Here is a 22,371-nt window from a genome sequence, read left to right on the forward strand (position 1 = left end):
CCTGCTGTCTGTGTGCATGTGTGCTCGTGAGCCGGGAGCTGTGTAAGGAGCAGGGCAGGGGAAGTTTAGATCTCTTGGCATCTCTCATTTGTGGCACAATGGAATGTTGTTAATTAGTGTCCGTGTCTGTGGTTGTGTCTGTGACTGTGTACTTTTATGGCAAGCTTGATAAACAGCAAGGACTGACAAGGCTTTTAACTCAGGGTGTGTGATCAATTGCAGGAAAACAAAAGAGTTCAAGGAAAACATTGATGTTTACACACAATTGATTATTTTTTTTTTAAAGTAATGGCGGTGAAGAAAGCAGTGCAGAAAACAGAGAGTTCTTCATTGCCACTCAGTCTTTCAGATTCCTATTGCTGGATCCAAAACATCAAACCAACGTGTACAGATGAATGAGAAGTAGCAGCTCTTGTTGGTAACTATTTGAACATGCAACCATCTTGAAATGGTGCTTACAGGCTGCCCAGGAAGTGGTGGATTCGCCATCCCTGTAGGTGGATGTGGATGTGGCACTTCAGGACGTGGTTTAGTGGGCATGGTGGTGTTGGGTTGACAGTTGGGCTTGATGATCTTAGAGGTCTTTTCCAACCTTAATGGTTCTATGAAAATGAGAGCTTGTTGTAAGAGTGATCTGGGCATTGAGTAGAGAAAAGTGTGAAGAGGCAGTGGTAGAAACTTTGTCATTGGAAACACACTGAACACACTGAAGTGCAACCGCTGGTCTAAGCTGAGAGTTAACTAGTGGGAAATGTTAGTGAGCAGTGGAAATCTGCTTGAGTAATCTATGGCAAGCAATGTAGCTTTAAGAGAACAAAAATACTGATGGCTTCAGTCATTGGCTCACAATGTAAGACCCAGCATTTCTGGAATGGTCAAGTAGTTGTCTAGGCAAAGCCAAATATTGCATGGAATTAATAAAGTCAAGTGAAGTGTTCCATCCATCAGCTTTTGTACAATTTACAATCTCAGTGCATCTCTGACATTCCCGCATCTCTGTCTTGCCTTAAACAAAACATTGCTCACCTGGAACTCTTAATCTGCCCAGGGGCTCTCGCAATGCCCCTTTCCAGCTGCTGTGCTGCTTTCTCGTTTGAATGAGTAATCTGGGTGTTCCCTTTGGCTCACAGCTCTTCTCTCTTTCCATCCAGCCTATCAAAATTCTGCTAATTCTGTTTGCATGACAGCTTTTCCTGTCTGTACAAACTGCTGAGCTTTCATCAAAGCTCCCGCTGGTTTTGCATCTTAGTTACTGCAACGTCATTTCCTTGGCTTTGGCAACTGTAATCTGGCTTGTTTTCTAGCTCTTCAGAATATTGGTGCTAAAGGGTTTTGTAGCCTTGCATTTGACAGGAAATCAACCTACATTTGACTCATTGATCTGTGCCATCTCAGACATAAGATGCGTGTCTTAGACATGAACATCAGTAATGCTAACTCATCTGCTTTCTCTGAAACACTCGCTAAAACGCTGGGTTTTTCATGCCTACAAAAACTTGACCATGATTAATCTACTGCTTCTCATTCCTTCTTGCTGTTACTTTGCCTGCCCTGTCTGTATTTATCTGTTGTGCTTTTTGTATCCTTAGCTGTTTTTATAATTGAGTTATTACCTCTTTGAAGCAGGTATTTGTTTATTCTCATTTCTCTTCCTTTCTGGGGCCTCCTGAGGAACTAAGTCTGGTAAGCTGTAGAGAGATGCATGTCTTTGCAGCTTCCCTTTACAGAATCTAAATTGCTTTATTCCCAAGTAACAGTTCACAGATGCTTCTTCCTGTCCTTCATGGTTAATTCCTATGTGTCCAGAGATAGTTCTAAAGCTGTGGGACACTTATTGAGGTCTGGTCACACTTGGAGAGAGCTCTGTGGCAAGAGCAGTGTCATCTCTGTAGGATCCTCTTTGTCTTAAGTTTCCTTTCCCAAAGTGTGTCTGTGAGGATTAGTGTGCATTGCATCTGTGTTCATTACACCCTGAAAAATGACTCTTAGGATGCATTAGTCAGATTCTCTATTGTCCCCACCAGTGAAATGTAAGGCATCATAAATAGCGTTAACTTTTCTTTTTTCTGTGTCCTAGTTGTTCCCTTTCAAATTCTTTGCTTTGGTGTAGTTGTGTCAGAAGTGCTGTATTTACCAGTATTAGAAGGAATCCTGTTCTCATGAAGAACTCGCATTGTGAGTAATAAATTCAAATTGCTGATATATTTTCTTATTTTGGAGACCTTGGGAGTATAGTCTGGTTGGATAGCATATAGGAGGACTCCATCCTGCTCATGTGGGTGGGACCTGTCCTTATTGTCCTTGCAGAAGCAGCCAAATACAGCTCCCTGCTCTGGGCCTGAGGTTTAAACCCCAACATGAAAAGATGTTGTGGAGGCAAGCCAGTTCCTGCTCGTGAACATGGCCTGGCACTTCCAGCCTCATCAGGACAGCATGTGAACGCGGACATAAAACCAGGATCCCACCTCTGTGTCGTCTGAGGTCCTTCTGACACAAGAAAATTCAGTGTTTTGTTAGCCTTGATGACAAAAAACCAAAGTGTGTCCACTAATGGAAAGATGAAGCTCTAAATCTATTCAAGAATATTTGTGTAGGAATCTGTTGAATCTAGGTAGGCATTAATAGTTTGTTCAGTCTTAACAGCACATTGCTGTCTTGATATATTACTATGAGCAGCACTTTTAATCCCTTATCCAAATGAAATTCAGGCTCTGTAGATTGTTTATTAGAGGAGCGCAGGATCCAATATTCTTGGCAGAGTGTTTCTTTTTAGTGCAGGCATTCTTCCAGCTCATCTTTCTATACACATTCTTTGGGCACAGTAAGTACAGAGCAGAATCTGCAGGCTGGAATTCCTTGAACATACCAGCATGAATAAGGCTGTAATTAAATGTTTGGAGTGTGATGGGAGTATGTGAATGCAGAAACTATAAAATAAGAAAGTAGAACATGGCATACCAAATGCCCTCAGGGCAGAGCAAAGGAAAGGGGAGGATAGTGCATTTTCATAAGCTTGCCCAAAATATTCTGTAGGCTTTCAGACATCAGTCAGCTGGTCTACTTAGAGATACTGAGAGTTCGTTTCTTACTAATATGAACTGTTGATTTTGAAATGGAGTTCTGAAGTAGATTTATCTTTCAATTACAATCAGCAAATAAAATAATTTGCATGGTAAACTCTCATAAATAAACAGAGAGGCAGTCTAGGTTGTAGGATTAAATATGTGAGCCTGGAATTCCAGAGGCTTTCTTTAACCAGCTCTTTTGCTGAATATTTATTAATGTTTTCTTATCAGTTTCATCATGGAATGTGCATGATGGGGATTATTTAACGCATTGTGTTCCAGGGTTGCATTACATTACATTGGTCAGTACTGTCCTACTCTGTAGAAACCTCTGGAGAAAATTAAACAAAGTTGGTGAAAGAGTAATGTGATGGCACGTCAAATTCCTTGTTAATAAAAACATGATGTGAAATATGTTTGGTTTTTAAAAAGATTACTAGAGAGGCTTAACCAGCTTGATACCTGTGAAGCTGAGCTACACTTACTCTTTACACTTACTCAACACTTTTCTTTAGTACATAAACCACACATAACTGAAAGTTATTTGTCTAGGCACAGTGTAATAGACTTCTGCTATAAACTACATAAAAAAGCAATGATGTTCAGGCATAAGCAGCACTGGGAAGCTGGTGATTTCTTTGCAACAGTACTTGTTAGTGGAGGCAGGTGAGGCAGAAGTATGTTAATGCATCAACCATCCTGATTATTTGTAGCTTCTGGGGCTCTCCTGAGTTTATGCTTTCAATTTTGTGATATTAAGATCTTTTTAATCATTATGATTTGAAAGTTTTTGAAGTGATATGTTAGGGTGAATTCTGCATCTTGTAGCTATGTTTAATTAGGAAAGGATAACTCATAGAAGTGAAGATTAGAGTAGGAAGTCAGCACAGTGGGGGAAATATGTACTAATTGATCTCAGTTCATAGATTATAATTACCCTGCCAGGTTCATATGAAAGCAGAGGCAGTTGAAAAAGCTGTCTGCTAATCCAGTTCTGTACTTTTCTCTTTGTCCACTTCTGTGGCACAAGTTAGAATATTCGGAAGTTTTCTTTTTATTTTGATAAACAAGTAAAATAGGAGGTGTTTGTAGCGTTCTGAGTAAGAGTAGGTGGATGAATCTGTACGTGTCTTATAACGCTCTGGAACGTGTTTCTCAGGATCTTAGACATTGCCTGAAAGGGCACTGGAACCAACAGAAATAGCCACAAATTGGTATCTTCCCTGTGCCTGGCAGAAAGACCGTGCTAGATGGGATTTTCCAGCCGAAAGAAGAAAACAACAGTCTGCAAGGCTTTAAACTACAATCAGGAGGAGTGTATAGGGGAATGATGTGAGTCCACAAACAAATATAAATCAGTGTGGACAAGGTCTAAAACTAGTGGATAGGATCATTTGTGACTAAGTTCACAGAAGGGACAATGAAGGAGGATCATCTAAATGACATCTTAGACGCCAGTATTCAGTTACACAGAAAAGAAATACAAGCTGAAAGTGGAGCTATAATGGAGAATATTAAGGCAAAATCAGAAAGCCCAAGCTACAAAATAAGATACAACTAACAGAAAATAGCAAGCATATAGTTTTCTTGGGGAAACTCCTCTCAGTCAGAGCCACTTGTGTTTCTTTAATAAAATCAGCCTGAGCTGTAAGGACCTACCATGAGGATATTTTGCCTGAGACAGTCGGAGGATACTGAAATAGGGAGAGTCTGGCTTTGCTGTTGTGGTAACTGGTGCGTGCCCATAGTACAAAAAGCATTTCTGGAATAACATGAAAAATTGAAAAGCTTATGAGAATTTAATGGCTTCATTTTTCTAATGCACGCTACTCATAAAACTTGCAGCTAATGTCCTCCTGCACCTTGGGGGATATAATGTAATGCAGCAAAAATATTCTTGGTAATGCCACTTGGAGCTAAGCTTTCATTTACTGCACAAATGTGGTCTGTGGTGACGACCACTTGGGAGTGAGCTGCAGCATCACCTCAGTGGAAATATGGACTCCATGCCACTGTAGTCCCATTTGTTATCACCCTGTCAATAAACATAACCTCTCCCTTAGCACGTTATCATTCAGCAATATGTGAGTCAGATTTAGTAATGCTAATTTGGATTTATTTGTGGTCCAGATACCTGTGAAAATTTTGGAGGAATTGAAAGGGCAGGGGTACACCAAAACAAATAATTTGGAGATTTTGTGAAGCCTTTTGCAAAGAAAAATTGATTTTAGACTGTGGTTCGTCTTTACCTCATAAGGAATCCAAGATTTTTCCCCTTAGAAAATTGTGTCTGCATATCTGGGATTACTTCTGAGACCAAAATGTGATAGACTAGATGTAATGTCCTAAGTAAGGTCTGCTGCAATTATTGGTAGTCTTTTCTGACCTACAAATACAAGAAATCCTTTTCTCTCTGGTGATAACCCAGAAATCTTGTGCCTTGCCTGTGTGTAGCAAGAAATCATCTTCCTTTCTTATCAGTGGTTCACAAAAGCTCTTTGAGGAATAGGCACAGGTAAACTGTAGAACCTTCTCCATGCATTGTAAACAAAAGTGGTTTTAATGCTGCTTCACTGGTCGTAATTCAGATATTTCCTTCCTTATGTTCCACTTTCCTTCCTCAACACCTGCTTATCTGCACATGCTACAATACTAATTTCCAAACCACTCTGCTCGGACATCTGCTCTTGGGATCATCCATCTCACTGTTACAACTTGGAAGTGTTGTTTCTTTGCAAACTGTAGAGCTCTTCCTTAGAAAACTGAAGTATAATTGGAAGAGGACATTTTTGGGTCTAGGATATCAACAAGTATAATCCTCTCATCATGCCCCAAAGAGAAAGTTGTACTTCTGTATCTCTGTTTCTGTCTGGAAAGCAGCTACTTCTAGAAATTCTGTTCCAGTGGGCATCTTCTAAAGGCAGTAGAGAACAGACACCACTGCTGAGGGTACGTAAGCTCTCATTTTCTGTCTTAATAAGGCAGCAGAATCTTTTCACACTGGGAGAGATTTGGGGTAGAGTGCCATTCAGTGCGAAACAGCAACTGAATTTCCACACCACTGCTCCCAGTAGTTGGCAAAAGGCAACTGAAATACTTCATTTCCACTGAAAGTGTTCTACAGATGCACCTCCTGGTGATGCAGGTTCCAGTACAGGGGCTGAGCCCAAGCTCACGAGCTTGCTCAAGTCTGGGCATGAAGAGGGGAGGCAAAGGGCGATGAAGCAGAGCAGGCAGTGGTACATGGCAGTTCCTCTGACCTTCCCAGACCATCCCACCGGTGCAGTACACACTTTTTCTTACGTTTTTGTCTCTTTGGTTTCTATCTCTTATGATGCAGAGATGATCTGCTTCTCTTCCTTCTCTGGCTTCCGTTATGCATTTTAGGAGTTTCAAAAGTTAGTATTATATCCTATGTTTAGTAATTTTTATTGTTTTCTATATTGAAAAAAGGAAATTATAATACAAAATCCAGAAGACCCTATACATATAGATTTTAATAATGGAATCAAACAATGCTTACAGTCCCAAAGAATTCCAAGTTCAGGTTGAAAATATAAAGAATATATCATAAAAATAATGTATAAAGTATAGAAATGCACAGGTAAAGCAATCTGTACTCTTAGCTGGGTTAGAGCAACCCCAGGAAAAATACATTGAGGCAGCCCGACTGCGCTTAGCAAAGGCATTTATCTCAATAAGACAGCCTAGCCATCTATAACAAATCAGTTCCTCTAATCAGTGACCACACAAATGCAGCAGTTCTGGCTCCACTAAATTCATTATTCAGAGTGTGCTAAGAGTAAAAGTCACGCTTCATTACAGTCCAAGTGCCACATTTATCTTCTTGCTTTTCAGAACGGGATAATGCCATAGTTTCTAAACAGCTGTTAGGAGGGAAGAACGTTACAGACTGCACTTCATTTCTTATCAAAGGAGTAGCTTTATTCATAGGTTAGTAAACAGAAATGAGATCACATGGATTCTGCTTTGGTCCAAACCAGCTTGCTAAGTAGCATGATCAGGTATGTGTGTGACAGAGAGCCAGCTTGATGATGCAGAGTCCAAGTAACCCCCCATCCCAGCATACTTCAGTAACAGCTCCATTGTAAACCTTGGTGGTGAGCCGGATGCTCAGAAGTTGATGCATTTGCTTTAGTGGATTGTTTCACCAAGTTTGGTCTAAGTGACTTACAAAATGTTATATGGGAAGCGTGTAGTAGAGCCAAATGCAAAAGAATTGAGCTTCAAGTCCACGTCTGCTGTTTGCATTCTTCTGTATTTGAGCACAGGACCATCTTTTCTCTGCAACCAAATATAAGAAAATTAAGTAGGAATTGAATTTCCCTCATTGACAGGCACTGGACTGAGGCAGAATTTTTTTGGTGCAGATTATGTTAGTGTTGTAAATTCAATTTTTGCATCTTTGATGCATTATACTTATTGTTTTCCCTAGATTGAATCACTTTTAAAAGTGAGGGATGGCTGATGTTTAAAGCTACAGGACCCCTTAGGAATGCTGTGCTATTTATATTTTCAGATTCAAAAAGTGCAGCTTTCGGATTTAATAAGAAGTGTGCTGTGAAAAATGTTTCCTTTTGATCCCAAGACATGTAAATAAAAGTTCTAATTGCAAAGATTACTGAACTCCATACGGAAACCCGTAAGGCCCTGAGCAACTGCAGGTGTGTTATGGTGAGTCTAGTACTGCTGTCGCACTGTTGGACACGATGGGCTCCCTCTCACTGATGCAGGCAGGGGTTTGACAGCATTCACAAAGCCAAGAAGGGACAAAGTGTGTAGCTATTTGGCGTTTGGGAAAGACTCCTACCATAAATTCTGGTCTTTTTCTGTGTGTAATACCTGCACCATTTTAGAATCGTGGAAGCATTCATTGGAAGTGTTTGCTGGGTATCATCTAGTCTGACCTTCCACTTGAAGAAGGGCTATTGCCAACACCAGCTCAGCAGTGACTTTGTTTAGCCAAGTTTTAAAAATCTGCCAAGGACAGAGGTGCCTCACTGGGCAGCTGCTCCAGTCCTGCTTCGAAAAGGGTGTTTTGTGCTATCCAGTTTGAACTCCACAAGCTGCAGTATGTGGCTGTTGCCCCTTGTTATATCTCCCAGCACAACCAAGAAAAGTTGTGTTCTCTGCCCTTCAGATAGCTGCAGGCTATGAGATTGCCCCTTGGCTGCCTCTTTGCCAGACTAAACAAACCCCTGAGTCTCTCTCTGCAGAACATGTTCTCGAGTGGCACTCCTTGAACTCTCTCCACTTTCTCCATGTCTCTCTTGAACTGAAGGGTACAAAAGCCTTAATTTTGAAACCTTTACAGACCTCATTCTGTTGCCATTACTCATGGAAATTAGTGGTCATGAATACTTACACAGAAATAACATGGAAGTGTGTGCTGTAGTAGAGGGCTGTAAGTGATTCTAGTGGTTTATTTGGAATTAATAGTTTACACAATGATTACATATTTTCTTCACAGCTTTTTGAAGTTGGTAGCCAAGAGTTTCTTCCACCATAAAACTAACTCTAATTGTGAAGAAAATGGTAATCTAAACCTCTAGCTCTTTCAACATATACATTCATGCACAAACTCCTAAATGGGGAGTAGTGTTCCTATTAACTGGAATTAATTTATATCTTTTCTGGTGAGGTTTATCAAAGGTACTATATGGATATTATCATCTGTCTTGATTTCCTGCAGGCGAGAGGATTACACCTGAAGACTCCCTTCATAGGAGGTCATAGCTTGTTCTACTTTTGAAGTGTGAGCCACAGTGAATTCAGACTATGTGGAGGCTGTAGGAAAGCTGTGAGTTTTCTGTCGGTTTGTTACTTTGTATGAGCTTCTGGTATAGGCAAGCCTTGGGAATTCAAAAAGCACTGCAAAGCCTACGCTGTTGGATTTTAAAAGTGAGGAAGAATTGTATAACTGCATAGTAACAGTAGCTACTTCATTGTGACAGAAGGGAAGATATCTGGGGTCTCATAGAGAGGTCTCAGGATAATCCCAAAATCCTAAAGACAATCTAAAGGCCAATTCTTACATTGGGCTTCATCCTTCTATGTCTTTCCTGTTACTTAATCACCTATGCTAGTGCAAAGCAGATCTATAACTGGGGTCTCTTAACTTCCAGTTTTGTGCCCGTTACATTAAACTGATGGCTTTTTAATCTTTCATAATTTGTATTTCCCTTGTCTGCAAAGTGAAGTTACATTTTACCATAGCCTGAGATTTCGTTGATGCTCTTGTCTGTGAGAAAGCTGCTTGACAGATGAGTATCTTTGTCCCATCACTTAACTGTACAGATGAGGAAGCTGACACTGGAGGAATTCTGCAGCTGTGATAATTATCTACTATGTTCTCACTTGTGAAATGCTAAATATTATCAGTGGCACCTGATTAGAATAGAGTGAAGGACAGCCTGTGCCACAAACCTAATTTTAACTCAATAGGCAACAGTAGTGTGAAAATATGTATATCTGTTATGCATATATATATGTACAGCAAATGTTGATTAAAAGAAAGCAAAAAGCTCTTGGTTCTGTAAAGCAGAAAGTATCTCTGTGACATTGTGGATGTTGGATCGTTGCAGGATCAACCACCAAACCTTGTGTTGACTGCATTTAAAAAAAAAAAGAAGAAGTTAATTCTCAGTTTTCATCTAGGGTCTTAAATCCTGAGGATGAATTTTCCAAAGGAGGGGAGCACCCAGCAGCTCTTTTTCCTGTCTTTGGCAAAACCAACCTCTTCACTGTGGTCCCTAAGAGGAATCTGTGTGCCTTGAAAATCCTGTTTGTTTTGTGGCTGTTGATTGGTTTTAAGAATCTGTCTTTGAGCAGATAAGTGGACTGAGCTAAAAGGACTGTCTGACCTCACTGTGTTGTGTTTATCCATGTTACTTATTGTGCTGCAGTGCTCCCACCACTCTGAAGACTAATGGTAAAGCATTGGTGTATGTGGTGGCGTAGTGATTTTCAGACATGTTTTTGTGAAGGCTTCTGAAGTCTCAAGGCTGAAGATCTATCAAAACCGCACGCCCTGTGCTTTTTGTGCAGCTTTGTGATGTGCGCTGGCCCCACTCCCTGCCAGCCCAGCTCCCTCCTAAGCGCCTCTTTGTGATAATGCTGAGCCTTTTCCCATGTTGCTCATCTCCTTTCCTGGCATGCTCTGTCTCTGTAATTAGATCTCGGTTGTTTATTTGTGACATCCCAGTTTGATGCCACAGAACTGGAGAAAGTGCTAGCTAGTGAAAAAGGAGGAGGATTAGAGAAGAGCTCACTTACCAAGGCACTAAGTGGATGGTGTTATCGTGAATCCCTTAACACAATGAACTGATTAGTTTAAACAGTGCAAATTTCACGAGGCACTTAATTTCCAACTGCTGTTTTGTGTTGCCTTGATTCAGTCACACAATACTTTCTTCATGCGGGCTGTGCGGTGCTTAGCTTGCAATCATGGCTTTCCTATTGTTACTAATTATAATAAATATCTTGGAAAATAGAAAAATGTTGATGGTAATTCACAGCTTGTGGTTTTTTGGCTGAGTGATGTTGTCCTGCAGAGCTTCATTTCCTAATGAGCCACGTTATCTTTATGGAGCTATTCATGGAATCTAACTTTTTAATTTTCTCTCTAGTGTCTACAAATGCGGCTTTAGTGGTAAAATGGCTTAAAAGTTTCTTGACATTGAACTGGAGTTCGGGGGTTGTGGACTGAATTCCCACCTTATCATGGATTCCTGTGCAACGTTAGCCAAGGCATTTCATCTCTGTGCCTTGTTTTTCCAGCTGTCTAATAAGGGTGGTTCTTCTCTTGCACATGTTTATCCATGTAGTCTGTGTATTATACATTTTTGTATCTGGAAATGTCTTACTAATTGTGAATGCAGTGCCTGTGGCACTGACACAGTACTGAATCAGGTCTTAGATGACTACAACGATTATCAAAGCAGTAACTTAGAATTCATCCAGTCAGACCTTATTCCTAGTTTGTTTCTCTTTCTGAAAGATGAAATTTAATTTCCATGAAAGTAGTGTACTGTATAAACAATAGTTTATAAGTAAATATAGTTTATAAGTTTATATAGTAAACTATACTTAGTTTACAAAATGTTTTCCTTTAGTGGCTTTCAGCGCATAAAGGACAAAGGCAGTAGTATACGTATTTTACAGGTAGGTAATGTGAGCTAGTAAGGAGTACCTGGTCTGCCAGGATCATCTGACTGGTTAGCACTGCAACAGAAAGTAAAATTCACTTCTCCCGAGTATAAGCACAGTTCCTATCCATTTGTCCCTGAAAGTGATTTAGCAGATGCAACTAAATGGGTAAAAAATGGGTCTCAATCAGATTATTTTCTCTAGTTCAGAGAACTGGCCTGAACTATTCCCTGGACCAAAGGGAAATCAAGGGGCCAGAGTGGCTTCTGTGCTCCTCTTGCAGTGGTGAAGACCACCACTCATCAAGTCAATGTGCTCATTAGCACTGAAGCAGACCCAGCTGCAGTTTGCTCTGGCCCTGACTTTAGATTCTAGTGAAACAGGGGTCAAGACCGGACTGCCTGCACGGATCTGATTGGTCCTAAATTTGTGTAGTGCTCCTTTGCACCTCCATTATTTCCAATATGTACTGACTTTAACTGTTTCGCTTTTACGTTTTGGACCTTCTTCTGAGACTCTGTTAAGATTAATATATATTTTCACCTTATTTATGCCATAAGGAAGATTCTGATTTTATAATATTAAGTACAGCTGCATATTAACAGGCTGAGGATTTTCTGCCTATGTTCACATAACACTGTGGTGCAAGAAACATCTGAATCTAATCCTATATAAGTGTGGGGTAAAATGCACTTTGTCCTTTATTTTATTTATTCAGTGTTTTCATCTCCCCATGCTGCAGAACATAATTAAGGCAGATCCCTCCGCTATCGTTCTTCTCAGAGTCTGCCTCCATGGGGCTGATTTGGTCCCATGCACTGCTGCTTTCCCTTCTAGCTTGGCAAGGCTGGCCCACAGCTTCAGTTGGTTTTGACAGCCATGCTATAGCCTGTTCTTCCTGCACACAACCTTAGGGACATAAAACTCTAATTTTTGTCTGTGCAAACATAACACAAATACTTTCCTTTTGGACGGGGAAAAGTTCTTGGAAAGTCTGCACAAGACAGGGCAGTGTTTTAATCTTTACTGTTGTGCCCCATGTGTAGCTTCATTCTGTGAGTTTGGCCCTTTTTAGTGATCTGGTTCCAAGAGTAAGTTAGACCTTTGCAGTGACGTTGTGAAAGGGTGTGTGCCTGCCATGCACAGGAAAAGGTGGTTATCATGGTTAGGTGTCCCTGACAGTGGGGAAAGCCGCAGTGTGAGCCTCCCAGCCCTCATGGCAGTCAGCTGTGAGATTTTAGACGTTTTAGTATTCAGAAAACAAGTTTGACTTCAAAGTTTTTTAAGTGGAGAGGATTTCCAGGCATATGAAGCTCAAGGAAGTAAGGATGAATACAAAGTGCGTGGCACTGACTCCAGTTAACATACGATTCTAATAATAAATCACCATCTTAAATTGAACAGATGGAGTACTGTTTTCTGTATGTGATTTTCTTTGCACTATTTAAGACCTTCATATCAGTTCTTTTAATCTGTTTTGTAACTCATAGAAATGGCTGCACTCCATGTAAGGCATCTTCCTCAGCGCTTGGGCTTTATTTACTTTCTCTTTAAAAAGATGCCTGATGTGTATCTCTGAAAAATCAAAAAAGGAAATCTGTTACTTTGAGTAGTTTGAAAGGATAGCAATAGGATACGTGTACCTTGTCAATGGTGGCATATTTCCTAGTATGCTCCTCCTTTTGAGGTCGCTATGGTGTAATGAATAAAGCCTGGTAGAGCAACAACGTTCTACCTGGCTGTGTAATGAAATACAGCAGTACTCCAGCAGAAGGCTGACTCTTCTAATTACGGTGGCTTTCAGAGATGGGAGTTTTTAATCTAGGCCTACCTCATGACTTTTGTTGCCTTTTGAAAAGGCTCAAACTACATAGAAGAGTCTACTATAGCACCGTTTTTAAGGCCATATACATTATAATAGTTTAAAAAATAAATGTGTATTGTTGTTTGCATTGTGGCATGTGTTGCTGGGTTTTAAAAGTAGCATCTTTTAATCTGTAGCAATGGTGATGAATGGAATGAGTGAGTGTCATTTAGTTCTCTAGAAGTGCTCAGGCTGGTGTGCTGAGCTCCAGTCCAGACCTCAGTATTTGCTAATGCTGAAAATTAGTCTAATGCTTGGCAGCTGGTGCTGTTCAAAGAATTGAGAATGTATTTGTGGTCAGCTGTGGCTTTCATCTGGTGACACATCTCTGGCTATAAAAGCAGAGCTGCTGCGCTAGGTTGAGATTTCACCTGCATCTGGATGGCAAAATTATTTGTGCTCCAGTCCGTGAGGCTTTGAAGCACTTTGAGATTTGCTGTTGATGATATGTCTTGGCAAATGGACAGCAATGGCCTGGCACCAGCTCACAGGCCTGTTTTACTGGAGTAAGTAAAAATCTGGGAGTTCTGTTGTGAAAGCATGAAATCCTAATCCTCGGGCATGTGAGCAAAGTGAGTTTGGGGCAGTCTTTTAAAGTAGTTCTTTTTATAGCGTTCTTTGCTTCTTCCAGGTAGATAAATCCAGCAATGTCCTGAAAATAAATTAATTATTAAGAACTTTCTGATGCTTAAAGGATTTTTGTAATTCCATGATGGGTTTTCCACGTTTCCATTTTTGGGAAAACTGCTGTCTGCTTCCTTCATGTTTCGTAAGTGATGACTGGGTTTATGCTCCTAGTGAGTGTAATGGGAGAAAGGAAATGTCCTTAGCAGACTCCAGTCAAGACATGGCTCTGTTTTAAAGTCTGCTATAAGCTGCCCTAGGCAAAAGCAATGTGATGCGTCTGTCCCACTGCCAGAATGATCTAAATAATGTTGAATACTGAGACACTGTTTAGCTCTGTCCTATTCAAGCCTGTTAACTTGTGAATCTCTGTTCTTAGTTACAGCAGTGCTTGGGCACCAGTGGGCAAGGGCATGGAGCGAGGCAGGTAGAAAGGAACAAGTGTAAAATATAGCAAATCCCCAAACTTCTACAGTTAGTATTTTTAGTGAATGCATCACCATTTCTTTGTGTTGGCTGCCTGCTGTTTTCACTCCTCTTTCTCTGCATGCTCCATATTTGTCTCCCATCTGTCCCTTTCTCCTCGGCTGTAATGACAGGACTGAGGTACTGCCTCCTACATCTTCATCTTCCCAGAGTTTGTATTAAAGCAACCTCATTGCTCCATTCCTCCCCAGCAGCATGGATGTGTTCATGTTTCTTCCTCATTTCCCCTTCCCCTGTTCTCTCTGTGCTGTGTGTAGATATATTTATGTGCAGCAATGTGCTGTCTCTGATGATCTAAGTAGAAATACTACATACACAAGGTATGAAAAGGTCAATGTTGATCCCTACATATATATGTACATAAACGTATATCTGTACATACGAAGATACATGTGTTGGATGCTTAGTACCTTTTACTGCACAAGAGTCTTTGTATGGTCTTTTTATGGTGTGAAATAACACATTCTTCATTGTAACCGGCCCTTCAGACTCTGTATGGAAAGCTTTTTCACAAAAACACCCAGCATTTTCTTCATGAAATTCTGTTAGGATCAGCTGTGCTTTGAACTGTTAAAAACTGTCATTTCTGTTGAATGTTTCCCGCAGGAGATATTTTGAGTATGTTAAAATAATATCTAGAGAGAAAAAGTAGCAAGAATAGCATCTGCTATACTTGGCGGGTCTGAGAACATGGATCTGAGTCCATCCGCTGCAGGTCACTGCCTTCCTCTCCTGACATGCAGGCTGCCATGTGAAAAGATCGTGGAACAGAGCACTGCTGGAGGAGAGGAGGAAGCAAATGTTATTGTTAATGGTTTACCATTTTCTTTTAGCAGAACCAGCCTTGGAAATTTGTACCAAAATCTCCCCTAGAATATATGACTGCAATTAATATAATCTTTTTTTCCCCTCCTCAAGTCAGGAACTGCCAGTGTGTTCCCTGTGTGTGCAACTGAGTTCTTGTCACCTCTGCAAATGTCTTCTGATGTAGCCTTTGGATTTTAATATCCTTAGCAAAAAACTATTTTTTCTCTAAAATACAATTTTCTTTTAGTGCATAGGTTTGACATGAGACTAGGAATTGCTTTGTCAGCGCTACTAAGATATGCCCGGTACATGGAGCAGGCTGAGCATGCTAAGTTCATCCACATTGCTGGATATTTTTAAAAAAGCCACTTGCTGCTCAGATTCAGAGCTCTCACGAAACATGATAATGGATTTAATTTATGTGAAACCCGCAGCAGAGTAGTGGGGAGCTATTTGTTCTCTGTGCTCTTATTGGACAGGGCAAGAAGTGCTGGCCTTAAAATTCAGCAAGAAAGATTCAGATTAGGCTTTTAGCAAAACTTTGCAAAGGCAGTAAAGGGCTGAGATAGTTTGTGTGCAGAGACCATACATTTTTTGAATTCTTTAACAGGTTAGATAAATATCTGTCAGAGACCAAGTATTGATTCATATCTTGACTCTTGCCCTTTCCAATGCAACATATTAAAGCTTTGTGTGCAGAAGAGCTCAGCTGGAGATAAGTGGTGTTGAAGTGAGCTGGCCTGAAACCAGCCCTGCGTGTGCCTTGTACATCCTGACCGGCTGGAGGAAAAACTGGGGTTATACTCGAGCACAATGCAAGAACTTCATCCCCAGTACCACACCAGAGCTTCATCTAAGCCTGTACCTGCCAGAATGCTTGCATGCAAGTGCTACGATGGCAGGAGAGTCTGGCTTGATAATATTTACATATTTTAGGGTTCTCTGGCTGCTGTATATCTGCGTTTTTCAAATTTTGATAGTTTGGTTACAAACATTCTTTTTGATATAGTATTTTTTCAGTATGTGTTGCCACATAGCTGGCAAGGTTTGATGTTCTGTGGTGTTTGCACAGTATTCTCCTTCCCAGGCAGTTCCACTAATACCAGACCATGTTGAGTCCAGTGGATGTAACTGAAGCAGAAGGTTTTTGCCCAACAGCAATGAAGGGTACAAAGTGACCATAATCCCAATCATGAGATGTGCTTTTAAAATAATGAGCAACCATTATTAGTTTAACCCTTACTTTCAGTAAAGTAAGTGAAGTCAGTCAGTAAATGTGAAAGACTATTTCATGTCTCCAAGACTTACCTCAGCATTGCTTTTTGACCAAGCTTTACTTAGAGTCTCTAGCTGAAAGTGTTAACTGGCCAGCAATTCAGATGGCCCACAGTGTAGCTGTATGAAGGAAGCCAAATTCTAGTCCAGGTCTGCCAGTCCAACCCTTTTTTCCATGTAAATGTGCTTTCTTTTGAGGATGCTCTGGAGCAACCACAGTGCGTGTGTATGAGTTGATGTGAAGGTTTGCTGGAAGACTGACTGTGGAAGCAGAAAAATATTAATACATTTCTTTTTTTGCTAGCATGCTTTAGCACTCAGGCACTTAACTGAAAAACAACAGCAGGTAAACCAAAGGCTGAGCACAAAAATTTGAAAGATATTGTTACTTATTTTAACAGAAAATAATATGGTAGGGAGAGGTACAGAAGAAATCTAATGAAAACACAATTCTGTCAACTGCTCTTTCGTATTTTTCTCTAAGTCCTGCTCTGAGAGTGATGTGGTTACATGAGAACTTGTGGCTTCTTGAAAATCTGTGTCTGGAGGCTGAAAATCCAGAAAGCAAATAGAAAGAATGGCAAATGTTGATTGTATAATGCGGGCTTATTTTTAGGCTTGTTCTTGGTTTTTAGGGAACCTGCTCTATTATATTTTGAGTCCTTGAATATACTGAGCATTTTGATGATGTTATAAAAGTGAATGTGCTTAAAAGTAATGGATTTTGAAATAGAAAATGTTGGTTTTAAGTCAAAAGATGCATTACAGCAAAGTGCTTCGTATGTTCCTAGTAAGATACACAGTGCTTGGGGGGTCCATTTCAGCCTCATGAGGTTCAACAAGGCCAAGTGCAGGGTCCTGCACCTGGGTAGGGGCAATCCCCATTACCAGTACAAGCTAGGAGATGATGTGCTGGAAAGCAGCCCTGAGGAAAAGGACTTGGGGGTACTGGTGGGTGAGAAGCTGGACATGAGCCACCAATGTGCATCTGCAGCCCAGAAGGCCAACCCCGTCCTGGGCTGCATCAAAATAAGAGTGGCCAGCAGATGGAGGGAGGTGATTCTGCCCCTCTGCTCTGCTCTGCTGAGACCCCACCTGCAGTGCTGTGTCCAGCTTTGGAGTCCCCAACACAAAAAGGAGATTGAAGTGTTAGAGCGGGCGCAGAGGAAGCCACAAAGATGATCCCAGGGCTGGAGCAGCTCTGCTACAAAGACAGGCTGAGAGAGTTGGGGCTGTTCAGCCTGAAGAAGAGAAGGCTCCAGGGGGACCTTATAGCGACCTTCCAGGATCTGAAAGGTGCCTATAAGAAATCTGGGGAGGAGCTGTTCACTAGGGCATGGAGCGATAGGACGAGGGGTAATGGTTTTAAACTAGAAAAGGGCAGATTTAGGTTCAATGTTAGGAAAAAGTTCTTCAATATGAGAGTAATAGATCACTGGCACAGGTTGCCCCATGGTAGAAGCCCCATCCCTGGAGATATTCAAGGTCAGGCTTGATGAGGCTCTGAGCAACCTGATCTGGTAACATTGTCCCTGCTCACTGCAGGGTTTGGACTGGGTGATCTTTAACCAGATCTTTAACCAGATCTGTAACCCTTCCAACCCAATACATTCTGATTCTATGATTCTGTGATATATATCTGGGATATAAAGCAAGCATACTTAAAATATCATTATGGGGAGGAGAAGCCAAAGATATTCTTTAATTTCTGAAAGGAGGCTGGGGTCCCTCTTAGAATGCAGATTCACAGGTGAATTATGAGTTCAGGCTTTAGGCCATTCATCACAGGTTTCAAAATGACTTTCTTCCTTTCTCCATCTGTCATGCACACAGCTGCTTGGTTAGACACTTGGCATGGTAAGTGCATGCATACTTCCCTGTTACAGCCTGTGAAGTTGTGCTATACGTTGTGGGCAGGACAGTTGCCAGGTCAAGACCTTTAGCAAACGGCAGCAGCTTCTTTGCGTGTTGAACTCGGAGGGCTGACCTAACCAAAAGTGAGAGCTGGGGAAAGGCTTGTTCACTGCTGGAAAGGGTCTGCTGAGTTGCGGTGTTTCCTACCCCACTTCTCTGATCAGTTCTCTCTCGCAGGCAGGAATGGCATCTCCTGAAAACCCCGAGCAGTTGATCATCGCCCTGGAACCCGAGGCTGCCTCTATCTACTGCCGAAAGCTCCGCCTGCACCAGATGATAGAGCTGAGCAGTAGAGCGCCTGTCAATGGCTATAGCCCAAGTGACACGATTGGAGCTGGATTTACACAGGGTACTTCTTCTATTAACTCCTTTAGATTCTTGTGACTGAGTTTGCTTTGTCCACAAGGGCTGTTTTCTTACCATTTTTTGTTGTCTTTGCTCTCTTGAAATGTTTCAGGCTGATAGCAATTTTCCTTAATAAACGGTTTCACTTATACTGTGATTAGACTAGTTGAGGCATTGATCCAACAGGTATGTTCTCATGCACTTGAATTTTAGCACACAGGTAGCTTCATTGCCTTGCCTCTACTGGGATGCTGTGGGAGTCTTTTAGGAGAGGCACAGTATTTTCATGACAGTATTTTCCTGCCTCAATGAAAATCAATACTTCATGTTGGATCATTTTTTAAATTTCATTTGTTGGACATAATTATGTGTTCAGTTAGCTGCGTTATTGAAGTAGTGTTAAATAACTTGATCTGCAATGAAACTTTTGGTCTGAAGTGTTCCAAGGTTTTGGCAATTGCTTTTTGATGTCATATTTACGAGATATCATTAATTATTTTCAACACTCTAAGGAATACTAAGTACTGGGATACACCAATGAATTTACTTATAGAAGAGCAACTAGATATGGCACTTCTGATTTTTTTTGACCTGGGATCTGTTGCTAATATCAATGTTTGATTACTGACTTACAATGAGGGACTGATATTGAACCACAGTGTAAGTCACTTGCCAAAAGATCCTTCATCACCAAAGATTTCTGATCTTGGTATCCTGCCTGAGATTGGACAAAAATAGAAAAAAAACAAAAAAAAAAGGAAAATTAAGAATTAGTAAGGTGTGATTTCTGCATACTGGGACAGATTTCCCATCTGTGTGAATAGTAACATTTGCACTGATATTGGTGGTAGTGTGTCAATCTATTCCAGAAGAGATTTTTCAGAAGAATTTATATTTTATCACATTTACTAGGTCAAAACAGTACAGGCAAATGGAAGATTAAGCTAGTAAAGCTATTCTTGTACTCACTGCAGGGTATTTTTTTGTAGTTAGGTGGAGTCACTACATCATTTTCTCAGATCCGTGCCTCTCCTAGCCAGCACTTGTCAGATGTGTTCAGTGTTACAGAGGCCCACGCAGAGTATGGGGCACAATCCCTTCACAGGACACCGTCCCTTCAGGGGCCTCTCGCCTTCTGTCCCCTCATTTTTGTCCTTAGCCATTCCAGTTTCATGTGACTTTACATGAACTCATTTTCAGGCTACACAGAGATTTGTCTCTGGGAAAATAATAAAAGGGTTTCTCTCTGGGTAAGGTTTGTAAGCAGGCAGAATCTGGCAGATCACAGATACTCTGCTAACGGGCTTATGCTTGGACGAGGGGGTACCATCCGCCTTCCTGACTTTGTATGGTAAAAGCTATTGGGGATGAGAAAGGTTTCATGTCAAAATTAATGAAAACAAAGTTTGGAGTGAATTAATTCGGGGTTAGAATTAAAATTTCATAAAGGCATGGCAGGCACCCAAGACAAGCTGAGAACAGATTAAGGCAAAAAACCCTTTAAATATAAACAGAGAGAAGCACTCCAAGGACCGTATTATTGCTCTGAAGTCAAAACAAAAAAATTACTGTTCATGGTAGCCAGGATAACCCTACTTCAGTTGTACTTAAAGACTGGCTCTTGTGTTCGCTTCTGGCCCACAGAAGTGAATGAAAGGATGCCCATTGACTTCTGTGGGCTCTGTGTCAGGCCCTTGCTTGTTCTGTCATCAGATGCTTTGTCCTTTAAGCTCTCGCTGTGTGCTGCTAAGTCAGCGCAGCAAGGTTGACACGGCTCGTCTGCATCGTAGTGTCTTTACGAGGGGGGTACGGGTGCAAGTGGAATCCCTGGTCTTGCTGCTGAGAGGCACTATAGGAACGAGAAGCAAAAAGCAGTCAGTGATTTGCATGCTGATGTTTTCATAAGGAATAATGCGTGACAGGATGCCAGTCTTCTTCTGTAGCATTTTAAAGGAGTGCCTTTGAAGGTGAGTGAAGGTTACACGGGGAATGATTTTTTGATCAGTTGTAGAGGTTGATGAAACAGCATGATAGCAAAGGCTCTCACTACTCTGTTTTCTCTTTGCAGACTGTTCTGCATCTTTTAAATGTCTAAGTAGCAATTAAGTCTTGTAAGTTAACTTGCTGTTATAATAGTATTGCTAGATTATGCTTAATTTTTAATTGATGTGTATTTAAAATATTATGAGGATCAGACTTGGTGATCACTGTGGCCTTAAGTAGTTACAGATCTGAAAAGCAGTCCTTTTGGCTGCCTGTTTTGAGACAAATCGGTGTCCTGAAAGGCTGGAGAGACATCTTTGCCTGAGCACCCAAAATCAGCAGTGGATTTGGAGACCTGGGGATGGTTTTCCCAGCCGGGCGGCGCAGGGAGGTCTGGCAGCGGGCCGGGGCTGCCGCCTGGCGGCACAGGCTGCGCAGAGCACAGCTGGCTGCCAGCCCGCCCGCTTCCCGGCGGCGCTGCAAAAACCAGAAGTGCTGACAAAAATAGCTCAGACCTGTTTATAGCTTTCATATTAGGTTATTGGTTTTAATCCAGTTAGTATCAAGGAAGATCAGTGTGGTTGAAAAACATTTTTCCTTCTTTTTAGAAGCAATGTTATAATTTTTCTGCTTGTAATGCAATAGTTTTTGTTCATTTGTTTTGTTAAGAAGTGATACGTACAGATCTGTCAACCTGCTTGTATTTGTTTCCTGCAGCTTATGATATCAACTTCTTCATGCTTTCTTATACTCAGTAATTTTTTCTCTGTCAATGACTAGCTAAGGAACACGTCCGTCGTAATCGACAGAGTCGTACTTTTATGGTGGAAAATGTCATAGGAGAGATCTGGTCCGAACTGGAGGAAGGTAGTGTCCTTTCTTGAATAAAATTTGCCCTCACTGGTTTTATATTGCAGGCAAACGTGTTTCCCACAAATGTGCTGTGCACTGCATTGTTCTCACAGTGATTATCAATAGGAAAAGAAGTACAAGTTCATGTGCTGCTCTTAGTTACTTAGGCTGAACTGCTGTTCTGTATGCTGTAGCAAAATATGGTTTACTAAGGAGACAGTAGAAAGGAATCCAGGTGTTAAAACGCAAGCTGAATATTTTCCTCTGAATAGACCTTGTAAAGATGCCACAGTATTAATTTGGGAACCTACTAGAATGTACACTAGCAGCACAGGCAATTCTACTGAACCACTTTTCATCTGTGCTAAATCCATAGCTTTTGACATCCAATTTCCATATTTATTGTCAATCATTGCATTGTAATTACTAAAAAAGATCAGATCTTCAGGATAGACATTTGTGAGTTTCTGTAAATCATTTCTCATTGTGATAATACCCCTGAGAAGTTTTAATTGCAATATGCTGCTGTGATAATGTTAATGTAAATATCATTTGCCTCTTCCTTTGGAAACCTAGGTGACCGTTACATTGTCGTTGACAGTGGAGGAGGCACAGTGGATATGACTGTCCATCAGATAAGGCTCCCTGAAGGACATCTTAAGGAGCTATACAAGGCAACAGGTAGTGTCACTTCTACTGCTTGCTTTATTTATGTAATATTTTCACTTGTCACTGAAGGAAACATATGCCTTTATTATTCACTACATTCCACAAACAGTTCTTCCTGAAATAAGACTAGCTTTCAAAATTAGTATAACCTAGCTGCTGGTCAGTAGACAAGGGTAAATCACTTAACGCTTCTGATGCTTTGGGATACTGATCCTCACATTGGAAGTGTAAGGGACTGCTGTCTCCTGTGTTATTTACTCCCATTAAGGCCATGACCTCCTACCATGGTTCTGGTCTGACTTTTGCTAGTATTCATCA

At 41.0% G+C, this 22,371-nt stretch overlaps 1 protein-coding gene across 1 annotated transcript in view; it reads left to right on the forward strand.

Moving 5' to 3' along the window:
- Positions 1 to 22,371, forward strand: part of HSPA12A (heat shock 70kDa protein 12A) — a 42,866-nt gene that overhangs the window by 15,346 nt on the left and 5,149 nt on the right. The window contains exons 7-9 of the mRNA XM_010178620.1: positions 18,382 to 18,553; positions 21,313 to 21,399; positions 21,961 to 22,065. Coding sequence (XP_010176922.1) covers positions 18,382 to 18,553; positions 21,313 to 21,399; positions 21,961 to 22,065 — 364 coding nt within the window. The remainder of the gene's footprint in view (positions 1 to 18,381; positions 18,554 to 21,312; positions 21,400 to 21,960; positions 22,066 to 22,371) is intronic.

The sequence above is a fragment of the Mesitornis unicolor genome, unplaced genomic scaffold, assembly GCF_000695765.1.
Source record: "Mesitornis unicolor isolate BGI_N332 unplaced genomic scaffold, ASM69576v1 scaffold13952, whole genome shotgun sequence".
In the NCBI taxonomy this organism is placed as follows: domain Eukaryota; kingdom Metazoa; phylum Chordata; class Aves; order Mesitornithiformes; family Mesitornithidae; genus Mesitornis; species Mesitornis unicolor.